Source organism: Abramis brama, assembly GCF_963993115.1.
Source record: "Abramis brama genome assembly, chromosome: 1".
NCBI lineage: Eukaryota > Metazoa > Chordata > Actinopteri > Cypriniformes > Leuciscidae > Abramis > Abramis brama.
This window is the reverse complement of record NC_139963.1, coordinates 74,095,187-74,120,775: the sequence shown is the minus strand read 5'-3', so window position 1 is coordinate 74,120,775 and position 25,589 is coordinate 74,095,187. Positions and strand designations below refer to the sequence as shown.

General features: G+C 40.8%; 2 protein-coding genes across 3 annotated transcripts in view; one reads left to right on the top strand and one right to left on the bottom strand.

Annotated features, from left to right (window-relative positions):
- The window catches only part of LOC311095130 (uncharacterized protein), a 467,684-nt gene that overhangs the window by 112,960 nt on the left and 329,135 nt on the right, over positions 1-25,589 (top strand). The window lies entirely within an intron of this gene.
- LOC311071995 (uncharacterized protein) lies at positions 413-15,821 on the bottom strand. 2 transcript variants are annotated; one of them, XM_084096670.1, is made up of 11 exons: positions 15,720-15,786; positions 8,266-8,443; positions 7,562-7,876; positions 7,111-7,464; positions 6,958-6,999; positions 6,692-6,751; positions 6,534-6,608; positions 3,189-3,217; positions 3,023-3,097; positions 2,877-2,945; positions 1,477-2,761 (listed from the first exon to the last, which is right to left on the bottom strand). In XM_084096670.1, the coding sequence occupies exons 2-11, from the start codon at positions 8,324-8,326 to the stop codon at positions 2,666-2,668; spliced, it is 1,176 nt and encodes a 391-aa protein (XP_083952796.1). In that variant the 5' UTR covers positions 8,327-8,443; positions 15,720-15,786; the 3' UTR covers positions 1,477-2,665. The 2 variants fall into 2 exon arrangements, with proteins under 2 accessions (XP_083952797.1, XP_083952796.1); XM_084096671.1 differs by lacking the exon at positions 2,877-2,945 and having other exon boundaries at positions 413-2,761; positions 15,720-15,821.

Sequence of the window (25,589 nt, the reverse complement as noted above, 5' to 3'; positions counted from 1 at the left end):
TAGTGTTATAATTGATTTGCGTTTGGTGCACTGTGGAGTGGGTAAAACGTTTTTTAATGGCTGGCTAACATATACCCATTGACTCGCGCTAGCCTAGCATCGGCTAACTATCCAAATATAAGGACTGGATAATTTAAAAAAAAAATGTCTCCACTGATGAATAACAACCAGGCTGACTTAAAAATGAGGTCCGATGTCAAAAATCCCGAACCACCCCTTTAATGAACAGTAGGGGGCGCAAACGCACACTTTTGACTTTCTCAGTTTGTATAAACCTAACCTTACTTAAGGTTCAGTGTATTTAAACCTAGAAACACCCCTGAATGGAAGTGTAATGTGACAACATGCCCCATTGGTGGGGGTTCATTGCAATATGGACATATGACAGATTAAATCAAAACAATACACAAGACAAACTAAAATACTATTATTAACTTTTTCATGTAAAATAATGGCTTTTTTTTATAATTAAAAATAAACAAATTTGAGTTTGTCAACAATCACACTACAAAACACAGCTATACAGCGTAGTTCAAAATATAACAATAATTAATAATTTCTGAACATTGATTCTCAATCTTTATTGACCTTTTTCTCATGTGCTCAGGCCTATTATGTTTTCTCATGCAAAATATATGAAAATATAGTATGAAATATAAATATGCTAATTTATTATCAGTGTTTGTATTATTATTAAATTGATATATCTAAATTATACTGTATAACAGTCATATATTATCAAGTTAAACGGAACTCTAATTTTTTTTTTACGGGTTGTGTTGAAGACCTTTTGAGTTTCCGTGTGTTAATGATATAATGGTGTGTGTGTGAAAAAAATACATATCTGACATTTAATTGTGTGACATATACACACTGCAAAGTCAAATGTTAGAATATTTTATAGCAATATAATGCGAACAGACACTGATGTAGTTCTCAGACGGACGTCTCTCTGTAGAAGAAACAGCTGATATACAAGCTGAAGCAAGAGGATCATTTCAGCATGAGCTTCTGCATGAAGATGAAGATTTTCAGACAGAAATCCAGCGGATAAACAGACTATCGACTCATGGAAGAGGCTTGTGAGACGCTAGATTGAGTCTGGCCTGTATGAAAACCATAGACTGTAAAAAATATGGACAAAGCGTCTGTGACGTCACCCATAGACTTTCGGAAGAACGGGTTTGAAGCTGTTTATGGGGGGTATGGGCGGCGCCATCTTGGGAAATCCTAACCCCGCCCACCTTCTGACGCAGCGCGCGTCACTCAGCTCGCTCTGCTACTCCGGTTATCTCGGTGTATATTTTAGGCAACGAAATATGTTATTAAACACCACACTAACTCTTTTCGTTTTCATTTAAAGAAATCTTAAACATTATAGCCACACAAATGTGGTTCAGGCAACACATATTGATTATATTCACTGCACATAACGTTTGGCTATTTATGAAAAAACAAAATATAAAACACAAACCTGCCTCTTTTCATTTTAAATATAATATAAAAATATTACACATTTTATGGTCCAGGCAATATGTGCATTTGTACTAAACAACAGATTTTGCAGTAAACAACATTACAGATCATATTCGTTGTATTAAAATTTAAAATGACAAAACTCAACCCAGTCTCTTTTTGTTAAATTTCACTTTTATCAATATTAGCCATTATAAAAGTATACGTAAAAGGTATAAGAAGCTATACAAATAAAGCAAACAATTCAGTCAAACACAGGAAAAAAATTATAGATTCACGAGACCAAAAATCACCCATTAGATATACACAAGACGAATTATATCTCATGTTTAACCACTACAGAGATGCCAGAGTCAGCGGCATTGGCGGCAAACCTCATTACGTCAAGCCGATGAAAGACTTCTCCAGGCGGGGTACATGAACGCCGAGCGCCCGGTCATCGCTGGATCAACTGGATAAAATTTTCATAAATCTTTAAATAAACCACAGATTTGAGCTTTAAACAACTACATTCTCGCCTGAAAAACTCTTAAAACTACATTTCATGATACAGAAACAGTAGTATTATATGTCAACTGTATTAAAAAATGGCGCTTCTTATGTTGTCATTCTCCATGGCGCTGCCTTGTCAGCTGTCAATCAAGCTGTCAATCAAAGTTAACCACGGCCTTATTTTCATATATTTTATATCTAAATACGATCTAAACTAACGAGTTAGAAAAAAATTCACCCCCCTCACAGTTGACAGGCACTCGGAAGCTATCGAAATATACAATAAAAGTCCATGGGACCAACCTGTAAAAACATGAATTTATGCTGTGAAAACGGACATTTTAACATGGGGTCTATGGACATTTGCTCCCTTTTGGGACCTTCCCCTAGCGGATTTTCGATGTATTGCAGTTTTTCGCACTTCCGGGTAGGCTTCATTTTTCAGATCAGAATGTTGCCGCTTGATGAAAACACATGAGGGCTTCAGTCTCTAACTTTACTGTAGCTGTGATCATATAGATGAGATTCTGTGCTCTGACCAGATGATGATTTACAATAAACCTCTTTCATATTCACAGGACATTCAACAAATATCTGCTCGTTCACACACAAATATATAATTCCTCCAAACCCCAGAGAGATGAAATCTTCCCGTCTGCTCCTGATATGAGGAGCTCATGATCTGGATCATTCATGTTTATTTGTGAAGGTCTTGTTCTTGTTCACAGAGTTCATCCTGCGGTTGATCTTCTCTTCCTCTGATGGCAGCATAAGTCACTGTATCATCATGATCCTGAAAGAACAGATTCTGTCCATCAATGTTTGAACCCCAGCGATTATTATTATTAATATCAGAGCATGAGCTTCATTTATCTGAGAGTCAAACTCATGTGCTGGTATCTACTCACATTGAGTGATTTTACAGGCTTTGTATTGAAATAAGTGACCTCAGAATAAGTCACATCATCTGTCTGCTCCTAAACATCAATGCAAACGTGCAGAGAGTCGAGTTTAACACACACATCAGACATATCTCTCACTATGGTGGACTCACATTGGCTCTTGCCGCGGGAGGAATGGACATGTTGATCGTCTCATACGTCCCTGTATGTTCATCCTCATCTTTGACCTTCAGAACAAACAGTTAAACTGCATGAGTGACACTTTATTGAGCTTTAAAGACATTAATCAAATCTAAATCACTGCATTACTGAACTCACCGCAGAGTCGCCAGTCCATCTTTTATTATCTGAAAACAAGTGCCTCATGAAATATGAGTATTTATGATCAAACACACATGTGCAAAACACAGAATCTTAGCAATAAGATTTTGTTCAATCATTAAAGTGAGAGATAAAAACGTCTCGGTTATGTAACCTCAGCTCCCTGAGATAACGGGAACGAGTATTGCATCTCTGCTAGATGCTAAAGGGGAATCTCCTTTTCTCAGTGCAGCGATCTGAGCGCATCTATTGGCTGGCCAGTGGGAACTGCATGAACCTATGGCGAAGCAGCGTGTCTGTGCGAGCCAATCGGGGCAGGGGCGGGGCAAAGGAATCATATTTAATTAGACAAACGCCAGTCGTGTAGTGACATAGCACGGCTGTCTACGCAATACTCGTTCCCGTTATCTCAGGGAACTGAGGTTACGTAAGTAATTGAGTCGTTCCCTTTCAGAATGTTTACTCATATTGCGTCTTTGCTAGACTCTATGGGGAACCAATTCAATCACACCGTGCTATATGAGCAGAACGACATGTTCTGTGGCCCTAGCCTGGGATGCTTGGTAAGGGTCCCCGGGCGGTAGGGCTAGGGAAGGGCAAGTTATGCAAGTTACGCTGGGCCATTCGTGGACCTGCGCATCCGTGTCCTTTGTTAAGAATATTGGGCAGTGAGAGTTGCCTTCAGAGGCGAAGAGTTCGACCTCTGCCCTGCCAAAGATACTCCAGATTAATGCTATGGGGATGGAGGGACCATTCCCCTGGGAACACGTTGTCCAGGGACAGCATGTCTTCTCCCTGGTTCAGTCTCTCAGAGAGCGCAGGTTGAAGAAGGTGCCGGGCTAGTCTGTACTGAGGCCACGACATGAGTTCACTTTGGTGGTTTATTTAGGACACTACCGCCATGTTGTCTGACCGGACTAAGACAAGACGGACTAAGACAATACAATTTTAACATCGTAGGATGTCCTGTTACTTTATCCTCTACAGTAAAAGACCTGGGTGTTATACTCGATTGCAACCTGTCTTTTGAAAATCATATTTCATATGTTACAATAACAGCCTTTTTCCACCTTAGAAACATTGCTAAGCTACGTAACATGCTATCAGTTTCTGATACAGAAAAGTTAGTTCATGCATTCATGACCTCGAGACTAGATTACTGTAATGCTTTATTAGCTGGTTGTCCTGCATCCTTAATAAACAAGCTACAGTTAGTCCAAAATGCAGCCGCTAGAGTTCTTACTAGATCAAGAAAATATGATCATATAACACCGATTTTATCATCACTGCATTGGTTACCTATAAAGTTCTGTATTATTTACAAGGTATCGCTACTGACTTATAAAGCCCTAAACGGCTTAGCTCCAGTCTATTTAATGGATCTTCTATCGCCCTATAATCCATCGCGCTCTTTAAGATCACTAAATTCGAGGCTTTTGGTCATACCTAGGATATCCAGATCAACCAAAGGAGGGAGAGCATTTTCACATTTAGCTCCAAATCTCTGGAATAGCCTTCCTGATACTGTTCGTTGCTCAGACTCGCTCTCCCAGTTTAAAACTAGATTAAAGACGCATCTCTTCAGCCAGGCATTCATATAACATTTTAAATCTTACTGTTCAAACTACAATCTGGCCTCTAGTTCATAAATGCCAGAGGAGAACTGGCCCCCGACTGAGCCTGGGTTCTCCCAAGGTTTTTTTTCTCCATTAGGTCACCTGATGGAGTTTTAGGACACCATTAGGTCACTTGATGGAGTTTTCGGTTCCTTGCCACTGTTGCCTTTGGCTTGCTCAGTTGGGGATATTTTGGGGATATTAATTTAATTTTATCAATCAATAAATTTACACTAGAAACAAACCTTGTTGTGTTATTTTGGTTTAATGCAGTGAAGCTGCTTTGATGCAATCTGTATTGTGAAAAGCGCTATATAAATATACTTGACTTGACTTAAGACATGGTGTTGTATTTGGTCTGGCAGGAATGTTTTGAGGGGGGTTAGGGCTAGGGACGGACAAGTTATGCAGAGCAAAAAAGGGGCTCGGACTGAGTTTGGCGCCTCCAGAGATCATAGTGGGTTGAGCTCCCTCTGGGGTGAACTCCAGCTAGACAGGGAGGATCTGTGCCTGCGGCGCAGTGATCTTCAATTTGTAAAATCTGGCGTAGGTGAAGGCGACGACCAGCCGGCTGCGGCACAGATGTGGCCAATAGACACACCACTGGACCACGGCCATGAAGACACCTCTGGTGGAGTGTGCTCTGACTCCTATGGGGCATTGAAGGCCCACCGAAGCATAAGCCAACGTGATAGTGTCCACTATCCAGGGGGATACTCTCTGATTCATGACCGGAAACCCACCAAAGCATACAAAGAGCTGCTCTGACTCGCTGAAATGGACAGAGCGCTGTATATATACTCCTAAAGCCCGAACAAGGCAGAGTAAGAGAATCGGGAAAAGCGGACGGCGTAATAACTTTGGCACTTTGCCATGCCTTGGCTTGAGGTCGACCTTGGAGTCGATAGGCCCAAACTAGAGGCAGGAAGCGCTGAAGGAGAGCGCTTTGTACAGTGTGTATCTGTCCAACAATTTATTGATCATTTGGTTATTCAGTTTTAAATTCAAGTTATTGTGCGTTTGATGCCAATTCATAGTCCTTGTGATGTGTGTGATCTAACAGTCACACGGTAGCGAGTCATTTAAAAACAGCAAACTCCAGACAATTAAATTAATTTTATGCAAATCCATAGCCCCTTTTCTACAGATCAAGCATTATAACGCTTTACCGGGCATCCTGCCGTAACCGGGCGAGGCGCCCGCGCTGTTTGAATGGAGAATGATTGACAGCTGCAGGGGAGGGAAGACAAGTTTTCCAAACTTTAATTAAATGATATAAATATACTTCTCCCAAACATTAAGCTATGGAATGGCTTCAGATGACTTTGAATATATTGCAGGAAAACTTAATTAGTGCTTGTCTGTTTCTTTCGGTCCATGACTCCCCCTTGTGCCGTAGGCCTAAAAAAGCGCGCAATAATCACGGTTGCCTGAAACAATCGCGGTTAGATCAAATAATCGTGATCAGACGGTTATTTAATTATCGCGACATGCCTACTGATCCCTATGCCGGATATGAGCTGCTTTAATAGGCAGATGCCCCGCCCCCTTCTGCAGGCTCTGAGCCGCGATTGGCTGCCGCAGACACGCCTCTTCGCCTTAGATTCATGCAGTTCCCACTGACAAACCTCAGATCGCTGCACTGTTATCGGTGTGCAGTGGCACTATACGGTTTTGAGTTAAAGGCTTCAAAATTCTGAGAATAGGTGTTTCCCTCATAACTCACCAGCTCTTTTTCTGCAGATCAGCCAGAGAAGAGCAAGAAGGAGAACAGCGACTGCAGCGACAGAAATCACTGTGACTGAAGAAGAGATCGAGCAGAGTCAGAGACGGACAGGGCAGATTGGGACAATTATAGACAGACAAAACAATGTGATTATGTACCTTTTGTGTTTGTACATGAATGATAAGAGTCTATGTCTGGTGTTGTTGTATTAGCTTGAGCTGAAAAGGATGATTGGGGACAATTATAGACAAAGACGAAAGCCACCGGCACAGATGACGACTGGAATGTGATTTCAATCAACTCTTACATATTTCAGTGAGGTAAAATATCTATATGGTAACATTCATATTTTCTATAGAATTATGTTAGACGAAGCTGTGAATAACATCATCAGTGGCGTAAAAGCATCAGCATCATCATGTACCTCGTGTAGAAGGACTCACTGCTGTCGTTGAATCAGCTGGAGCTGTAAAGGACGAATGTTTGTTCAGATGATTCATACTGTACAAAAGCATCATTATATTTTAACTAGTTAAAACTTTTAACAGTCATTCATGAGACTCATTCGTTTTCTCACCTGAATACTTGACAGTGTATCTGACTGAGGTCTTGAGTTGATTTCTGTGAGTAAGCTGACATCTCCACTCTCTGTTGTCATCTTCATTCAGGAGTGTTGTAGTCAGATTGAGGATACAGTGATATTGATCTGATGATGATGATAATATCTGATATCTGGAGTCTGTCTTCAGATCAACACCAGTCTGATTCACCCACAACAGCTCAAGTCCCTCATAACTGACCCATTTATCACAGGATAATCTATAATATGAATACAACCGACAGGAGAGAGTCACAGAGCGGCCTGGACTGATCTCAGTCTGTGAGGATGAAGATGATGATGATGAAGATAATGATGATGGAGACACTGAAACTGAACACAAGACACAAATCACAGACTCTTCAATCATCATCTGAGTTTAAAGGGAGAATCTGCCCTTTTTAAATTGACCACATAATCATAAACTTACCATGAAGAACATGCAGAAAAACATAAGCATCAGGTCCTTGTTGTTCTCCATTCACATATTGTCTGCATCTGTAATATCCATGATCTTCTCCTGTGACGTTCTTGATGTTCAGAGAGCAGTCGGACTCCAGACTCAGTCTCTCATGTCTCTCTGTGTCTTTATTCTTTATCACTCCAGTAATCAGGTCAACTGCTGGATGATTATAGCTGTCATAGTAGGCCCATGTAGTTGAGTTGCAGTCAGAAAGAGTTTTATTACAGGACAGACGGACATTTTCACCAGAACCGATGAACGCATGATCCTTTCCACTGGTTCCTGAAACACAGTATATCTCAGTGATCATTATGATATATATTAATAAATGAAACATAAAACACAGCAGCATAAAAAGCAGAAGTTTTAAATCATAGTATTTTTCCTGACTTAAAGCAAACAACACACTCTCCAGAATAAACTATTAGTCTTTATCAGAGAGCTGTTCAAATCACTGACACACTCTTAATATGAAGATAATTCTTCATCATCAGATGTTTGAGTGACACTATGTCCAGTATCAGGAATAATACAGTATGATCTGTGTGTATCAATACACAACTCTGAGATCACAACGTGAATGTGTGCAAGAATAAACTGAGCATGTTCAAATGAACTCTTTCCAGACTAATTCCACTAAATGTCTTTAGAGAAAATACAGATTTCTTTACCTGTGAGAAGTGAAGAGAGAATGATCAGTCCCAGCAGACACAGATCACACTTATCAGCCATTCTCTGTTTCTGTCAGTCTTCCTCTTCATTATATATAGTTACAGCTCCTCCTTTAAACATCATCAGCTCCTCCTGTGGTTATTAACTTCCTCTCATCGGACAGCCTGAGATGAAACTCTGAGAAGTGTTGCTGAGTGAATTTCAGTGCAAATGTATTTTTCATTATTGCTCATGTAGCAAGTGGCTCGATTCTTAGCGACTACACCAGCTCGAAATAACGAGGAAACACTATCTTTAACTAAATAAAGACACACGAGTAAGTTCCACTTAGAGAGGGCAAGAGGCGTGAGTTCCCGTTCAAAAAAATGTTTTTTATTAAAGCTAAAATAGTTGGACAACAATCATTTAAAACTGGAAGTGAACAATCAAATCAGTTATTGGTTGAATGAAACAGAAAAAAAGAAACACACATAACCGGAAACAGAGATAGATGAGTGGCGGGAATCTGAACAAAGACATGTGACAAATGACAAGAACCTGAAAGTCCATGAAAACAACACTAACCAGCACATAATGTGACACACACTGGCTCAAACACACTTACGCTCAACGCTTCAGACTGAACTCAATGAACAGGCTCTACTTTTGCATTACTGTTAGTTTCACTTCCTCATTTTAGAGTTTCCTGCATGCAGTTCAATTCTATAAATAAAATCATTAAATTATTAGTAATAAAATTGGTTTACTACTGAAACGTTCTCCACCATCCATGACAATGACAATGTCTTCTGGAAGAGTTTCTACACATGGATTATAACGTTCTGCTTTACTCTCTCCAGCCCTGAGAATATATCAGATCCAGACTCCTTTATCAACTCAAACACCAGTTCATTACTTGTGTAGGATTGAAAATAATCCAAGATATTTTAAATGAACAAAGATATTAGCTTGACTGTTTTTCTACCCCCTCTTTCAGAGACAATGACCATTTGGAGTTCCTAAGGCACAGATGGGGCTGATAGTGATCTCGGCTTGCAGGCCAAATGTTTGAACTTTGGGGGTCGATGAATTTTCACACCTTTAGTACAGTGGTGGAATCACTGATATATATAGAATGACTGGATCGCTCATGACGTCATAAACAGTGAAGCCACCGCGCCGCCATATTGGTATGAAAAAATGAGGGAGATAATTAGTTTGTCATTCAAGTCGTCGTAACAATGAATTATTTAGATCAGTGGACAGGGCGCATAAGAACAAGCAGAGAAAGAGAGAGCCCCGGCCGCGCGCGCGCACTCTCACCGCCTTCAAACAACACAAGCGCTGTATTGCTCTCTCCCTCGCGCATATCAACATCAATTGACACAATAGTAAAAGGTCGGTAGATCGATTGTGTTTTATAGATAGTAGTATCTCATATAAAGTGTTTGATTAGCAAGTACATGTTCAGGAAATGCATAATACAAATTGTGGGTTAATGTAACGGTAAACGGACTCTGCACGAACCTCTTTTGAAGCTGTCAAATGGTGTCGCTGCATATTGGACACTTATTTGTGATTTACTGCTCTGAGTATCGTTGTTTTATGAAGAAGCAGCAGCTCTTGCCTCGTAGAAAACAACGCGGGCATAGCGACAATTTTGCATATAAATTACTACTTAGGGCTTGAATTACAACATGTGGGCAGTTTTTCCTACATCCTTTTGTGAACGTCGTTTTACACTTTTATGCTGCACAGCGGGTCATCTTAAAAGTGCCGTCGGAGCTACCTGTATAATGGGCGTTGGAGGGAATCCCTCTGCTGGTAGGGAATCGTAAGATGGCCGCTCGAACACTTCAGGTGGCTTCACTGCCTAGTGGCAGTTTAGAACGTCATGAGCTATCCAGTCATTCTATAGATCAGTGGGTGGAAGTGTAATTATCTGATTGGTCAGTTTGAATGTCTCACATTTGGGTTTTAGTCACATGGTCAAGGAAAGGATAAAAGAGGATTGTAACTGTTGCTCTGTCTCTTTGATGCTCTAGCTATCTTCTTCTCTGGGTCCCTTTCTTGGGGGCTCCTCTTTTCTTTGTCTCTTTCTATCTCTCTCTCTTTCTTTCTCTATCTCTCTCTCTCTCTCTCTGGTAACATTTTTCATATATGCTGGGTACCAGAGGTGGGAGTAAGTCACACATGTGCAAGTCACAAGCAAGTCTCAAGTCTTAACCTTCAAGTCTCAAGCAAGTCCGAGTCAATTTTGTGAAAAGCAAGTCAAGTCAAGTCAAGTCACTGCTTTATGTCAAGCAAGTCAAGTCAAGTCATAGCTTGGGTCACAAGTCACTGGCAAGTCATACAAACGTTTGATGATTTCACTGAATTTATATATTAAAATAAGTTAAAACTACATAAGCTGTGGACTATGGTTTTATTTGCAACATTTTTTTTAAATATGCATTTCCACATAGGCTACAGCTGAGTGGTTACTACAATAAAAATAATAATAAAAAAAAAAAAATCAAACTACATAGCCTAAAATGTAAATGTAACTGAAATTAGGCTAACATTAAAGCATGAAAAATAAATATGCCTCAAACATTGCAGAAGACCATTAAAAGGTATTAAACAATTCACAATTCAAGTATAATGGTTCCTATGCCACCAAATGGCATTCTTCAAACTGGCATCCCCTTTATGGAACATGAACACATCCCAACAAGTTAGATCTATCCTTTAAAAAAAAAAGAATAACAAGAAAAAAACAATAATAATTGAATTGACACAAAACTTACACCTGTCAATCAGGTGGATTGACTATTGTACATTATTAATCTGTGTGAGTGAGTGATTTATTAATATTTGTGAATGAATGTGTGTGCATGTGTATGTGTGAAAAGTGTATTGTTTGCATGTCTATGGTTGTGTTTGACTGTGTGTGTGTGTGTGTGTGTGTGTGTGTGTGTGTGTGTGTGTGTGTGTGTGTGTGTGTGTGTGAGAGAGAGAGAGGTGATTTGATTGAGTGTGATTGATTCATTAATATTTGTGAGTGAATGTGTGTGCGTGTGTATGAGTGAAGAGTGTATTGTTTGTTTGCATGTGTGCATGGTTGTGCTTGCAAGTTTGAATTTTTGTTTTGTTTATTTGTGTATGCATGGTTCGGTTTGAAAGTCTGTATGTTTTTTTTCTTTGTGTGTAGGTGTCTTTTCACAATCTTTTAGTGGTATTAACTAGCGATTTCTTTTTACTTATATGCCCTATATACTAGCGTTATAAGCTAAACAGTTTTTAGAGATAAAACTCTTTACATTCGATTATCATGAAAACAAATCGCAGAAAACGGTAGACTGTATAATGCATTATTAATTATTATTAAATTACAGTTACATTTTTTTTTATATTTCTTTTAACATTCAAGTCAACCCTGGGATAGCAGACTATATTGGTAGCATATAACTAGACAGTACAAAGGGATGCATGCAGGTAAGAAAAACTGGAATATGGCATATTTTAACATATTTTAACCCGGTTTTCATTTTCATTTTCAAGAAAATATTTTTTCTCTGTGCTTTTGTATGTAAGGGATTATTCAGATCATAAAAAAAAAATCATTAATCCACTCGAATATTATTAAAAATATATAGAAAGCCTTTATTTTATCATGGCTTTAATATTTTAAAATCAGGTGACAAGTACTTGCACAACTATGCGTTGTGGCTAATGAGCCTTTGTCAGGGTGTGTGACCAAAACCCCTTTCACACAGAGATTCCGGAAAATACACGGATAAAGTTACCCGAGATTTGACCCGGGTTCGTTTGATTTAGGTTCATTCACACTGCCAGTCTGGCAGTGCCAGTGATTTCCCGGAATCAGAGATTGTTCACACACAACCCGTAAAGACATGTAATGTCTTAGCAGCGTCTTAAGTTTGCTTATGAGCTGCGACCACGCTTGTGCATTTTTTTTTTCTCTGATTCGATCATAAACTTGCGCATTACGTACCGTTTCACAGCAGGCGAACGATCCCGCGCTTCAGCGTCATCACTACGACACTGCATTATTACGGCTTTTGTTCACACAGCGCGCGTTCCTGCTGCGTCACGTGATTGTTGCGGTGCGTTCAAATACAGATATTTATTTTTAAAAAGGCAAGTTATTTCGAGTCATTTACCTCAAGTCCGAGTCAAGTCTCAAGTCATGAATATCAAGTCAAAGTCAAGTCAAGTCTTTTATTAATATTTGTCAAGCAAGTCTCAAGTCCTAAAATTTGCGACTTAAGTCTGACTCGAGTCAAGTCATATGACTCGAGTCCCCCATCTCTGCTGGGTACAATTAATAATATAAGTTATCATCATCTCATATATCTATTTTGTAACTATTTTAAGTGTAACCATAACCATAATTTGTCATTAAACCTTTTCAATTGCAACTAATGTACTAACTAGTTTTGTTTTAGTATCGACTTTGAAGTGCTACATATTGCAATACAATATCGTCACTATCTATAGCAATGCTCTCCCACAAATATTAAGCTATTGTAACTGCACTTATTTCCGTCGTTGGTATAAGTGGCAGTGGGTGGTTAAAGGGATAGTTCACTTTGAAATTAAATTTTGGTATGTTTTAGCTTACCTGAAGGGCATCCAAGGTGTAGGTGTCTTTTTTTCCGCAGTAGTTTCAATTTTGATATTTTTAGGTCAAACCGTTCTTGTCTGACAGTCATATCATGCAGGCCTATGGTCACGGTCTCAGAGAGCATGCACAAAGTCCAAATTAAAACAATTAGCGAAATAGCGACATCTAGTGTATCTATACCCGTACGCGGGCGGATATAGATATAGATACACTAGATGTCGCCTTTTCGCCTATTGCAGTTCATTGGAACGAAACCGTAGCCAAGGCGACATCAGTGTATATATCTATACCCGCCCGCGCCGTCAGATCAGTTGGACGCGGCTTTGTTCAAGAGGTAACAACGATATCAATACTGTTCGTTTTCTCACACAAACCGCTCGTTTCGTGTCTTAGGCCATCAATGTGTACTTACGATGGGGAATTGTTTAATTTGGACGATGGGGAATTGTTTTAATTTGGACTTGTGCATGCTCTCTGAGACCGTGACCATAGACCTGCATTATATGACTGACAGACAAGAACGGTTAGACCTAAAAATATCAAAATTGAAACTACTGCGGAAAAAAAGACACCTACATCTTGGATGCCCTTCAGGTAAGCTAAAACATACCAAAATTTAATTTCAAAGTGAACTATCCCTTTAAAGACAAGAAATGTGCAGTTTTCTACCATCTTGCCAATAACGTTTCTTTAGTCATTCGGCAGTTCTTGCAGCCTGAACCCCTGCATGAAATCCACCCTTACACTGAAAATAAAACATATTAGCATTAATGCAGTGCATATGGACAGACATTTAAAACTAACAAACAAGGAAATTAACCTCATAGCTGCCTTCTTATTTATTTTAAAGGAGACATATCATGCTTTTAAATTGTTCCTTTTTACATATAAATCATACATTTGTGGTCTATATAAAGCAGAACTGCAATGCTTGGGTCTGAATTCCTCATTATTATAGCTCCACAGGACCCTTCTCTACCCCTTTTCTGATGTGCGTCTGAGAGCAACTCGTTTTAGTGCGGTCTCTTTAAATACAAATAAGACACTGGAGCTGTTCTCTATCAGACTGGCAGTAATGGCCAAACTATTGTGTTTCACTATCACTCGCATTCAAAACTTTTCAACTCGCAAGCAAAGATTTTATATCAGTTTTAGACTTGCAGTGACGGCAGGACAGAGAGCAAATAATCCTCTTTTGAAATGAACTTTGAAATAAAAGCTAACCAAAGGCCTTGGCATTAGGTTGTTGCTATTTGTGTAGAGACTGTATCTAGGGTCAGCATATACAGATATATACATTAGACACATTATCTGTATTCATAGTAAATGCTTATTTACTATTTCACACCAGCATTTAGAAAGTCCACAATTGACTCCCCAATCGACTTCTAATTACCCATTCATTGCTTCATCCAATCCGTTGCTCATCTACTTGGCATTCATGGTTATCATCCATTTGTGTAGCAGTTTGTAGTTTCTGTTTGATTATTGCGTAATATCATACAGGTATAAATTATATTATATAATTGATCATTAAATTGTTTAATTAGGGTTTATACATGCTAGGTTCCATGACAGAGTTGAAAATACATCTTTTCATTACTATTACTGAGGAAGAATGACTAAACTACTAAGAAAATGTAATCTGTGGCCACATTAGACCAGCGGTTTGGAGATGGGCGCAATCTTCTGGCCAGACACGGGAATTCATTTGAAGCGACCGTCACAGTACATTATGGGTATATTCTAGCCGTTGTGCGTAATTTGGATGTACACTTATTATTGCAGTGCAGTGTGGGATTGAATGAGTGCACTCGATATCGTCCACTATGATTTTGGACACCAGTGCAAATGGCTGTCCCCTCAGATATTGCCGTTTAAGAGCATATGGGACGATTTCGGACACGGCCAAGAACTACAACTGACTTCAGCCACAGCCTTAGATTAAATAAACTGATGAAAAAAGAAGACATTAAATCTGTGAAGATCTCAGTAGAGGAGGATTAAACAACTCCACAAACAGCATTACCAGCTTCACTTATTACTGACCAGTGGCCGTATTCACAAAACATTTCATCTTTCCACTAAGAGTTCTCCTAGATAGCAGTAAAAGTTCTTAAGAGTTTTCTCTTAAAACCTGTTCACAAGCTTCTGAGTTAAATCTCAATAAGAACTTTAGTAGATGTATGACAGAAATAAAGTAAAACTGTTAATCGTAAGTGCAATAATGTGTAATGGCTGGAAAGTCAGTTGTAGTTCTTGTGTTTCTCTATTTTCTAATGAGAAAAAAATCTAATACTAACTCTAACTAATGGTCAATAATCTCTTAATTATCTTAATTATCTCATTAACTTCAACACTGTTTCAGTGTTCATTTTAACACCCTGTATGTACACTATGTTGATTTAACACTGGGGATTTTGCTGTGTATTGAAAACATAATTTTTTATTTTTTATTTTTATTTAACCTTTATTTAACCAGGAAAAGTCCCATTGAGTTAAAGTAACTCTTCTCCCAGGGAGTCCTGGCGGCCAAAAAGTTGCAAAGAAAAAAACATTAAAAAAAGACAAGACAAAAAAAAAATTACATAATACACAGTAAAGTACTAATAAAGTAACGCTGCCGTTTTTAACCGTACATTCACCAGTCCCACACAACACACTCTCAAAGAGTGCTTGGGGATTTACACCCTATTTATACACACAACATTAACCAAAGTTAGATACACAAAATACACTATAACTTTTTTTGTGTGTAGTTTATTTAAATGTAAACTCTACATTTTAGTAGGCCTATTATTTTGTTGACGTTGGTAAAATATTAAACTATTAAAATAGAGTTACCTGCATGGTCTTCGGTGGTGTTGCCGGAGCTGTGCTTCAGTCCTAAAAGTGCAGCTTTTGTTAAAGTACATTTATACCCCACAAACTGGCTAAAAACACGTCCAAAGGGAATGAGGACTAGCCCAATATCTCCTCACCCTCCAATCACAGTTGAGAGCTGTTGGACTCCCCTGAACATTCCCCCACTCTGAGTCACAACAATCAATACGAGTTTGAACACGAGTTTGAATACCATTTTTTATTAATAGAATTTCTCACAGATTTAACAAATCATTTCACAGCCTAGTGAGCTGCTTCACTCCCTACATAGACGGCTCAGTTTAGACGCAGACGATCTGAATGATTCTAATGTTTAAATAATGTTGTTCTAAGAATGTTTTCTCCCAAGATTATGAGAACATTAAAAAAAAAAGTATTTTAGTGCCAGTATTTTACTGTAAAAAAAACTGGTAAGGTCGTAAAAGTCAAGAAGACCACAGAGAAAGAGTAAGTAAAGAGTTTAAATTTAAGTGTAAGCGTGCACACGTTATATCGGAGCGAGAGCATTACACACTTTCTCTTGGATTAAAGGAATAATTCACTTAAAAATGAAAATTCTGTCATCTAGTCAAGTTGTTTCAAACCTGTATGAGACCCCATTGACTTCCATATAGGAAAAAAATAATACATTGGAAGTCAATGGAAATCACACAAAAAAGGTAATATTCCTCCCTTCAGATTAATTTGAACATCTTTTTCATTTTTTATTATACAGAAAAAGGGTCTTGTGGAATAGGATTCGGCTTGCTAGATTCAGGAATTACTGGTAGCAGCTTGCAACCACACAGCAACTCGAGATGTCTCAAGACATCATTGTTATATCACATTACTATAGATTATTTTCATCTTGACACTGATTTGATTTGACACTGATTTGATGCTGTGGGAAGGACTCACTTGTGAAAAATCCAAGAAGCATTCAAGCATATTTATGTGGCATTGACTTAGAGGCAACACACCTTTATTTTGACCACCCGACAAAATAATGGATTATCAAAAATAATCACTTTTCAAAATGACTATATTTGGGCTCGTTCTGGGCTTATCTGCTTGCTTCATCCTCCAACATTACTGTCTAATGCATTAAAGCATGTTTCGCGCTTCCACATTGAGCATTTTAGAAACACTAATTTACACTATACACTGCGTGAGACACGCTTACACAACATAAAGCACAGGCTATATTCTGAAAAAAAAAAAAAAAAAAAAAAAAAATTTTCTAGGCTCTGTTCTGGGGATGTTCAACAGAACTAACATTCCCAGACCGTGCATGAATCAAAAATTATTAAATGGGTTTTAGTTCAAGTGAAATAACGAATAAATGTAACTGTAAAAATGTTCCAAACAGCAAACTGAGTTTTTCTGCTGGAAAAACAGGATCAGGATTTGCATGTAACTGAAATGACTTCCAGGAAAAATACCTGTGTAGGCAGGACTGTGATTAACTTTTGACTGTGGAAAAGTCTCATTATATTGCGCAACAGAAGCGTCAGAATGCAAAACTACACCGCTCACGGCAACACGTTGTCAGCCGACCAGAACCAGTAATAACCTTTTTTCCAGGAGGCTTCTGATTGGCCAACATGGCTTTACGGTTTTGGTTATATCACCACCTGTTGGTTTGGCAAACTCGTTTTCACGTGGACAAGATTTTTTTTTTTAAATGGAGGAGGAAAAACTCGTGTACATGTGGACTGGGCCCAAGATGAAATCAACTGAAGAGAAAAGAAGACATTAAATCTGTGAAGATCTCAGCAGAGGAGGATTAAACAACTCCACGAACAGCATTACCAGCTTCACTTATTACTAACCAGACTGACTTTATTTCTGTCAGACGTCTACAGAAGCTCTTACTGAGAGTTAATGTAACGATTGTTGTTCTCAATGTGACCTTTACACATCCCACACAACCATCACCAAATCGAAATGGACGACGCACACAGGACTCTGATTCTCTGATATCTTTATTCTCTGCAGCAATGATGATCGTATCTGGTGAAAACACTGAAGAATACATCGAAATGTATAAATTTACTGGGTGTAAACACTGCAGACTTAAATTACCGCAGCAGTGTCAGCCATTTCTGCTGAACTATGGATAACTTGTAACAATTCCCCATTAACAGAACAGTTAGTACATTTGAAAATCACATACCTGAAGAATACATCGAAATGTATAAATTTACTGGGTGTAAACACTGCAGACATAAATTACTGAAATAAAGAAAAACATAAAAATCAACAACTCATTCTCGTTGAGAGTAAATTAACTATTTAGCCATCCGGCGCTACATTAGCAGAAGCACATGTTAATTTCCTATATGAGACACAAGGCACAAAAATAATTACTCAACAAAGTTTCATTGGACATATAAACCCATCCAACGCAATGTATGTTTGTTGACAATCACTACAAACATTTACATCTCAAAGAACTCATATTAAATACACTTGTATCACATTTTAAACCCAATAAACAGAAGAGAAGAGAAGCACGCTCACCCGCAGCAGTGTCAGCCATTTCTGCTGAACTACGGTGCGCAATTGCGGACAAAATAACAAAAGTCTGCAGTATAATAACCACTAGGGGGCACTAAAACACCATTTGATGTAGCTTCCTTCTAATTTCATGTAATTAGACAATATGAATAACATTAGAATTAATGTTCTTTTTTTTTTAACTCTGTTACATTCACCCCCACAGAATTACATGAAACTTAGGCAACACCAACGGTAAAACAAAACAAAACAAAACAAAACAATCACATATTATCCCATAAGGATGAATCGATAAGAGAGTAGCGCTAAGCTCCCATATCAACAATCGACAGTAGAATTGTGCTAAAGCACAAAACATAGACCTGCAAACAGCCCCTACATTACGCTTTGCATCCTGAACCACAGCCTGTTTTGACATTGTCTGAATCAACCGGTCAACTGGCTTTATGACACAGCCAAAACGTGATCTGACCTGTCTGACGGAGCCAGAGTCAAATAGCACAGGAGTATTCGGAGTCACACCAGAAGGTGAAGTGGACTGTAGGTGAGCTCGTCCAGGTATAACAGTGCATTCAGATTCTATGCTTCCTGCATCAGAACGGCATTCATCAGTGACCGTTACATCAGCCGTTACATCATCTGACTCAGTAGAAACCCATCCAAAAGACATTGCAGGAGCAGACTCTGGCATCGGGTTAACCATGACGTCACCAGAGACTGCAGCCGAAGTAGGTTCTTGACTCGCAACAGGTAAGCGAGAAACCCAGCTCAATGTTCTACCGGAATTGTCAGTCACTTGACTGGTCAGAGGAACATTCTCACAAGCAATGTCATCAACCATGTGTGTAGGTGAGGCTTCACTCAACATGACGGAACAGTCTTTCAGGCTAGACGATGAACTTGAAGGCATGCCACTGCAGGGGTCACTCACAAGGGGAACGGGACAATCTACAGAGATCACTTCAGGCACAGGTAAGAAGTCAACCAACAACAGGAGATTGCGATGTACCACTTTCTCTTGACCCGTGGCAGGGTTCATAATCCTGTAAGTGTGAGTTTGAGGCTTGCAGTCCACCACAGTGTAAACAGTGGACTCCCAACGGTCAGCAGTTTTTCTTTTTCCCCTCTCGGACTTATTCGCCAACAAGACTTGGTCACCCACATCGATGGTGAACCCCTTCACTCGACGGTTATAGAGAGCTGCATGTCTCTTCTGTTCTTTGGTGGCATGTTGTTGTGCAATCACCATGGCCTCTCTTAGATCTTTAACGAGAGTGTCAACATACTTGTCATAGCTGACCAGATTCTGATCATTCAAGACTGAACGGAAGAGAATGTCAACTGGAAGGCGTGGTACCCTTCCAAACATCAAATAAAAGGGTGCATATCCTGTAGACTCGTGTGTCGTGCAATTGTACAGAAACGTCAACGTCTGCAAACGTCTCGGCCAATCCCTCTTGACATCTGGTGATAAAGCACGGATCATGTTGCCCAGCGTCCTGTTAAAACGTTCCACACTACCGTTGCCCATTGGGTGGTAAGGGGTGGTGTGTGATTTCTCCACCCCTGAAACTCTGAGAAGTTCGCCTATGAGCCGACTTTCAAAGCTTGCACCTTGGTCACTGTGGATACGTTCTGGCAGGTCATAAATACAAAAAATATCTGTCCCACAGGACCCTGGCAACTTGCTTGGCGGATTGATCTCGGCACATAAAAGCCTGAGCTAGCCTTGTAAAATGGTCGGTTACAACTAAGACATCAATGGATTTATTCTTAGCATCTTCTGCCGACCAGAAATCAATACAGACTAGCTCTAGTGGTCTTGTAGACTTTATGTTCTCCAGAGGAGCTCTGCTGGAAGGGTCAGGACTTTTACTTATGATGCAGCGTTGACAGTGGCGCACATAATCACGTACTCTATGCTCCATGTTTAGCCAGAAGAAACGCTGCTTCGCCAAACTAACACTTCTGAATTGACCTTGATGGCCACTGTCATCATGAACACTTCTCAGAATTACATCCACCAACGAGTCTGGGACAACATACTGGAAACGCTTCGTCCTTGATGACTGGTTAAGAGACACCCTGTAGAGAACACCATTCCTCACAATCAACTTCCCCCAGTGTTTGAGGTAATAATAATAATAATAATAATAATAAATTTTATTTATAAAGCACTTTTCATAAAAGAATCTCAAAGTGCTACAGAGACCATATTAAACTAATTAAAATCAAAAACAAAATAAAATAACTAGTGCTAAAATATAAAGGCTGAAAACTACTAAAATATAGCAGGGCAAAATTAGTAAAGCCTAAGGACAGCTTAAAAACGCCTGCCTGAACAAGAAAGTTTTAAGCTCTTTTTTGAAAGAGTCCACAGACTGGGGTTCTCGCAGATGTTCAGGGAGGGAGTTCCAGATGCGAGGGGCAGCAGTGCAAAAGGCTCGGTCTCCCATGGTGCGAAGTTTTGAGCGTGGCTGATGGAGGCAGTTTGTGCTTTGAGACCGGAGGTTACGGGTGGAAGAGTGAGGGGTAAGGAGATCTTTGAGGTATTGTGGGGCGTTGTTATAGATGCAGAGGTGGGTGATGAGGGCAATCTTGTATTGAATTCTTGAGGTTATGGGAAGCCAGTGAAGATTCTGAAGAATGGGGGTGATGTGTTCATATTTGCGGGTTTTCATAAGAGTTCGGGCAGCACAGTTCTGAATGAATTGAAGTTTCTGAAGATGTTTATTTGGTATACCGATAAGCAGGCTGTTACAGTAATCCAGCCTGGATGAAATTAAGGCGTGGACCAGTTTTTCTGCGTCAGAAAAAGTGAGGAAGGGGCGGAGTTTAGAAATGTTTTTGATATGAAAAAAGCAGGTTTTGCAAAGATGTTTGATATGATTTGCAAAGGTCAGTTGTGGGTCCAGCTTAACACCGAGGTTGGTAACAGTAGTTGACAGGGGGATGTCTTGGCCAGAGAATGAAATAGTGGTTATGGGTGATGACTGGACCTGATGAGGGGTGCCGATTTGGATGGCTTCAGTTTTTGAGCTGTTCAACTGGAGAAAATTATGATTCATCCATGCCCTAACCTCCTCCAGGCAGTTAGAGAGGGCTAGAGATGATGGTGAAGAGGAAGCAGAAGCTGTTGAGGGAGTAGATAATGCTGGAAGGACCGGGGTGGAGCATAAGTTTGAGTCGGTTCGCAGGTATAACTGAGTGTCATCAGCATAGCAGTGAAAGGAGATGCCATGACGGCTGATGACACGACCCAGTGGCAACATATATAAAATGAAAAGTAGGGGCCCTAGGATAGATCCTTGGGGGACACCACAAGTGACAGGAGCTGTACGGGACCAAGCAGATCCCAGGTTGACGTACTCTGTCCTGTCAGTGAGATAAGAGGTGAACCAATCCAGTGTGGAGTGACAGAGTCCAATGTCGGTATGAAGACGGCTTAGGAGGATATGGTGGTCGATGGTATCAAAGGCCGCTGAAAGGTCAAGGAGAATAAGCAGAGAGGGTGATCCAGAATCTGCAGAAATTAGAAGGTCGTTAGTTACCCTCAACAGCGCTGTCTCTGAACTATGGGCGGTACGAAAACCAGATTGGAATGTTTCAAACAGTGAATGACGTTGTAGATGTTCTTGTAACTGTGCAGCAACAGCTTTTTCAAGCACCTTGGACAGAAACGGAAGATGTGAAATGGGTCGGTAGTTAGAGAGGCATTCTGGATTGAGGTTGGGTTTCTTCAGAAGAGGTTTGATTACGGCAGTTTTAAGTGGGGGTGGGACATAACCAGAGTTTAATGAATGGTTTATTATTTGTGTGATGAGAGGACTAATGGCCGTTATGTTTGATTTGATGAGCGCAGTAGGGAAGGGGTCCAAGGGAGAGGTGGAAGGCTTCATTTTTTTGATGAGACCCTCAACTTCGGTCTGTGTGACTCTAGTGAAAATACTGAAAAGAGAGGGTTGAGGGCCGGCAGATGGCACTGATGGAGCTGGGAAGCCAGAAAGCTGAGACCGAATGGAGTTGATCTTGTCTTTAAAAAATTCAAGAAACCTATTGCAGAGTTCTACTGTGGGTTCGGTATGAATTTGGTTATTGGGATTTAGTAGATGATTTATTGTTGAAAAAAGCTGTTTGGAATTTCCTGGATTGTTATTGATAATGTCAGAGTAGTAGATCGACCGGGCTTGTTTAAGGGCTGCTGCGTAGGCCTTCTGATGCTGTTTGTAGGCCAGCTTGTGTACCACCAGGCCAGATGATTTGACACGCCTCTCAATGGCACGGCCACCAGCCTTCATCTTGCGCAGTTCATCCGTGAACCAGGGGGCCGAACGGGAGAAAGACACAGTTCTTGTTTTGAGGGGAGCATGTGTATCCAGAAGGCAGTGAAGAGAATCATTGTAGTGTTCAACTGATTTGTTGACAGATGAATGGGTGAATGAGGCCATCAATTGGAGATCAGAGTAGAGGATGGCAGGGTTGATATTTTTTATATTGCGAAAATTAATATCACGCTTAGGCTTAGGGAGTGGTGACGGGCAAGAAATGTCCATTGAAATGATGCTGTGATCAGAGACGCCCAGGTCATATACCAACAGATTTTTGATGAAAGGAGAGTCAGAAATAACCAGATCTAAAGTGCGCCCCCTGGTGTGAGTAGGAGCATCAACATGCTATGTAAGATTGAGACAGTCCAATACATTTAGAAATTCAGCTGCCAGCGGGGAGGAGGGATTTTCAATATGAATGTTCATATCGCCAAGTATAATGTTATTGGATGATAGAGAGCAGAAGGAAGTGAAGAGGTCCTGAATCTCAGCAATAAAGGATGGGTGAGGTTTGGGTGGCCGGTAAATCAGTACTGCATTTATCTTGGAGGGGGGTTTTGATTTAAAAGCCAGATATTCAAAAGAGGACACATCAGGGAGAGACAGAAGAGAAAGCTTGAGACTGTCGCGGTAGATTACTGCCAGGCCACCACCACGACCAGTGCAGCGAGCCCTGTGCATGTAACTGTATCCAGTGGGACAAGCTTCATTTAAGGATGAAAAAACATCTGGTTTATGCCAGGTCTCAGTGAGGCACATCAGGTCAATATCTTTCTCAAGAATGTGATCATGTATCAGGCTAGATTTATTTGACAGGGATTGGATATTAAAAAGTTCAGTTTTGATGTGGGAATTGTGGTCAGTGGACCTCTGGATGGGACGGAGCAGGCTGAGATCCACTCCTCGCCTTCCATCATACACAGCGTGCCGTAGTCTCGCGATGTTTCCGCCGTTTTTCCTTACACTGATGGCAGCGCTCTGATGACGTGTCTGCGATGCGGCAGGAAGGGCAGCGGACCAGACGGAGCCGGCGTCGAGAGGCTGGATGTAAACAAACTCTCTCCGCAAGTTTCCAGCTTCAAGCTGCGTTAAGGTAGCGGGTCCGTTTACTGGAGCAAGCATCGGCGATGGTTCCGGGAAGACCGGGCGGATCCATCGGCTGCATACGAACCGGGAAGAAAGAGAAAGTCCAGGACGCGATTCTCTCAGGTAAGCTTTTAGTCGAACTATCATGCCGGCACGTTTCCCACGTCTTCTAAAACGTTTTCTCAAGGGTGGTGGGCACAATAGCCATTTTCGGTGTTCAGATCCGTAAGGTCCGTTTGATCCGTTTGAGTGAGACTTTTGGTCACGGTCTCTCCGAGGATAGACTGTAGGCATACAGCGAAGGTGATCGGGGATATCCACCAGCACAAGTGTTTGCTGGTTGAGCAGGGGGCGATCAGATGGCAACAAGGTCTCTGACCAAGCCCTGAGGTCGAGGAGGGTTTGGCGATCATATGCCAGCAAAGCAGATACATATCGGAGGACAAACAATAATAGGAGCAAAACAGACTCGACAGCAAAAGAACGAGGCGGACGGCTAGCCAGCACGGGCGCCATCATACATCCATAATCGCATCCAGGTAACGAAGCACCGCCGCTGGCTCTCCTGCTCTTTCCCGTCTTGTGGGTCTCTGACAACTCTCAACGTAAGACATGACTCTTGACAACACTCTGTCATTCATCTGCCTCTCACGCAGGTCCTCCGCAGAAAACGCTGGCAATGTATCCTGGCCCATAGGAACCAACTGAAGCAAGTGATTCACAATCGCCATAGCCCGTGTAACAGCACCGAGTTCCCAGTCCACATGTGAAGTCAAGACAGCAGAGACATCAGAGCTTGCAACAGTAAGATGATCCATGCTAAAATCATTATTGACTGTACATGACTGTTGTTGTTGGACAACACTCTCTTCCTGATTCTTACCACAGGACCATCTGAAGGCATCCTGCACAGAGTTAGTTGACATCCCTCTCATATCAGTCAACATGGTGTCATAAGGCACTTGAAGTAGTCTTTGTGTTACCCCACTCTTAACAAAAGGAACTCTGCTGAGGGAATCAGCAATGACATTCTGCGGACCAGGCACGTACCTTATATCAAAGTCGTAGCTGGCTAGTTTTGCCACCCAGCGCTGTTCGCAACAGTCAAGCTTAGGCTTCGTGAGTATATGGGCAAGCGGATTGTTGTCGGTCAAAACGGTGAAATTGTGCCCCTTCAGCCAATGGCTAAACTTTTCACAAATTGACCATTTCAGGGCCAGAAATTCCAATCGGTGCGCGGGATAGTTCCGCTGTGAACGTGATAGGGACTTGCTGGCGAAAGCAACTGGTCTCGCTCTGGCCTCTCCCTCTTGAACTTGTGACAAGACAGCTCCGATACCATCCAAGGAAGCATCTGTCGCCAAAATGAAGTGACGTGAGAAATCCGGGTGAGCTAAAACAACACTCTCAACCAGAGACAATTTCAGCTGTTCGACCGCATCATGCTGTGCTTGAGTCCAATCCTCAGGTCTCAACTTCCTGTTTTGGCACACATGCCCTGTCTTATTCTTTCGTCCCCTGACCTTCTGGCCTTGGAGAAGATCGAAGAGCGGTTTTGCTTTGACAGAATAATTCAGAATGAAATGTTGATAATAGTTCACCATGCCTAAAAATGATCTGATTTTCTTCTGAGATGGTGTTTTCCCGTCCGTGTCCATCAGGTCAGAACTGTTGAGCTTGGAAATGCACTCCACCTTATCAGGGTCAGTAGACACTCCGTCCTTATTTATTACATGCCCCAGAAACTTCACTGACGCTCTCAGGAGGTGACATTTCTTAGGAGCGAGTTTCAGGCCATGAGCTCGTAGTCTTCCGAACACCATCTCTAAGCGATCAAGTGCCACTTGCTCATTTGGACCAAAGACGATCAGATCGTCAATATAACACAGAATGCTGAGGAAGTTTTGATCACCAAAAA

Excerpts from the sequence above, each read along its gene's own strand:
- LOC311071995 (XM_084096670.1), bottom strand. The coding sequence starts at position 8,326 with ATGGCTGATAAGTGTGATCTGTGTCTGCTGGGACTGATCATTCTCTCT. Across the intron at positions 6,752-6,957 it reads AGTGAGTCCTTCTACACGAG|CTCAAGCTAATACAACAACA; the intron begins GTACATGATGAT and ends CATCCTTTTCAG. Across the intron at positions 6,609-6,691 it reads TTCATGTACAAACACAAAAG|TCACAGTGATTTCTGTCGCT; the intron begins GTACATAATCAC and ends TCTCTTCTTCAG.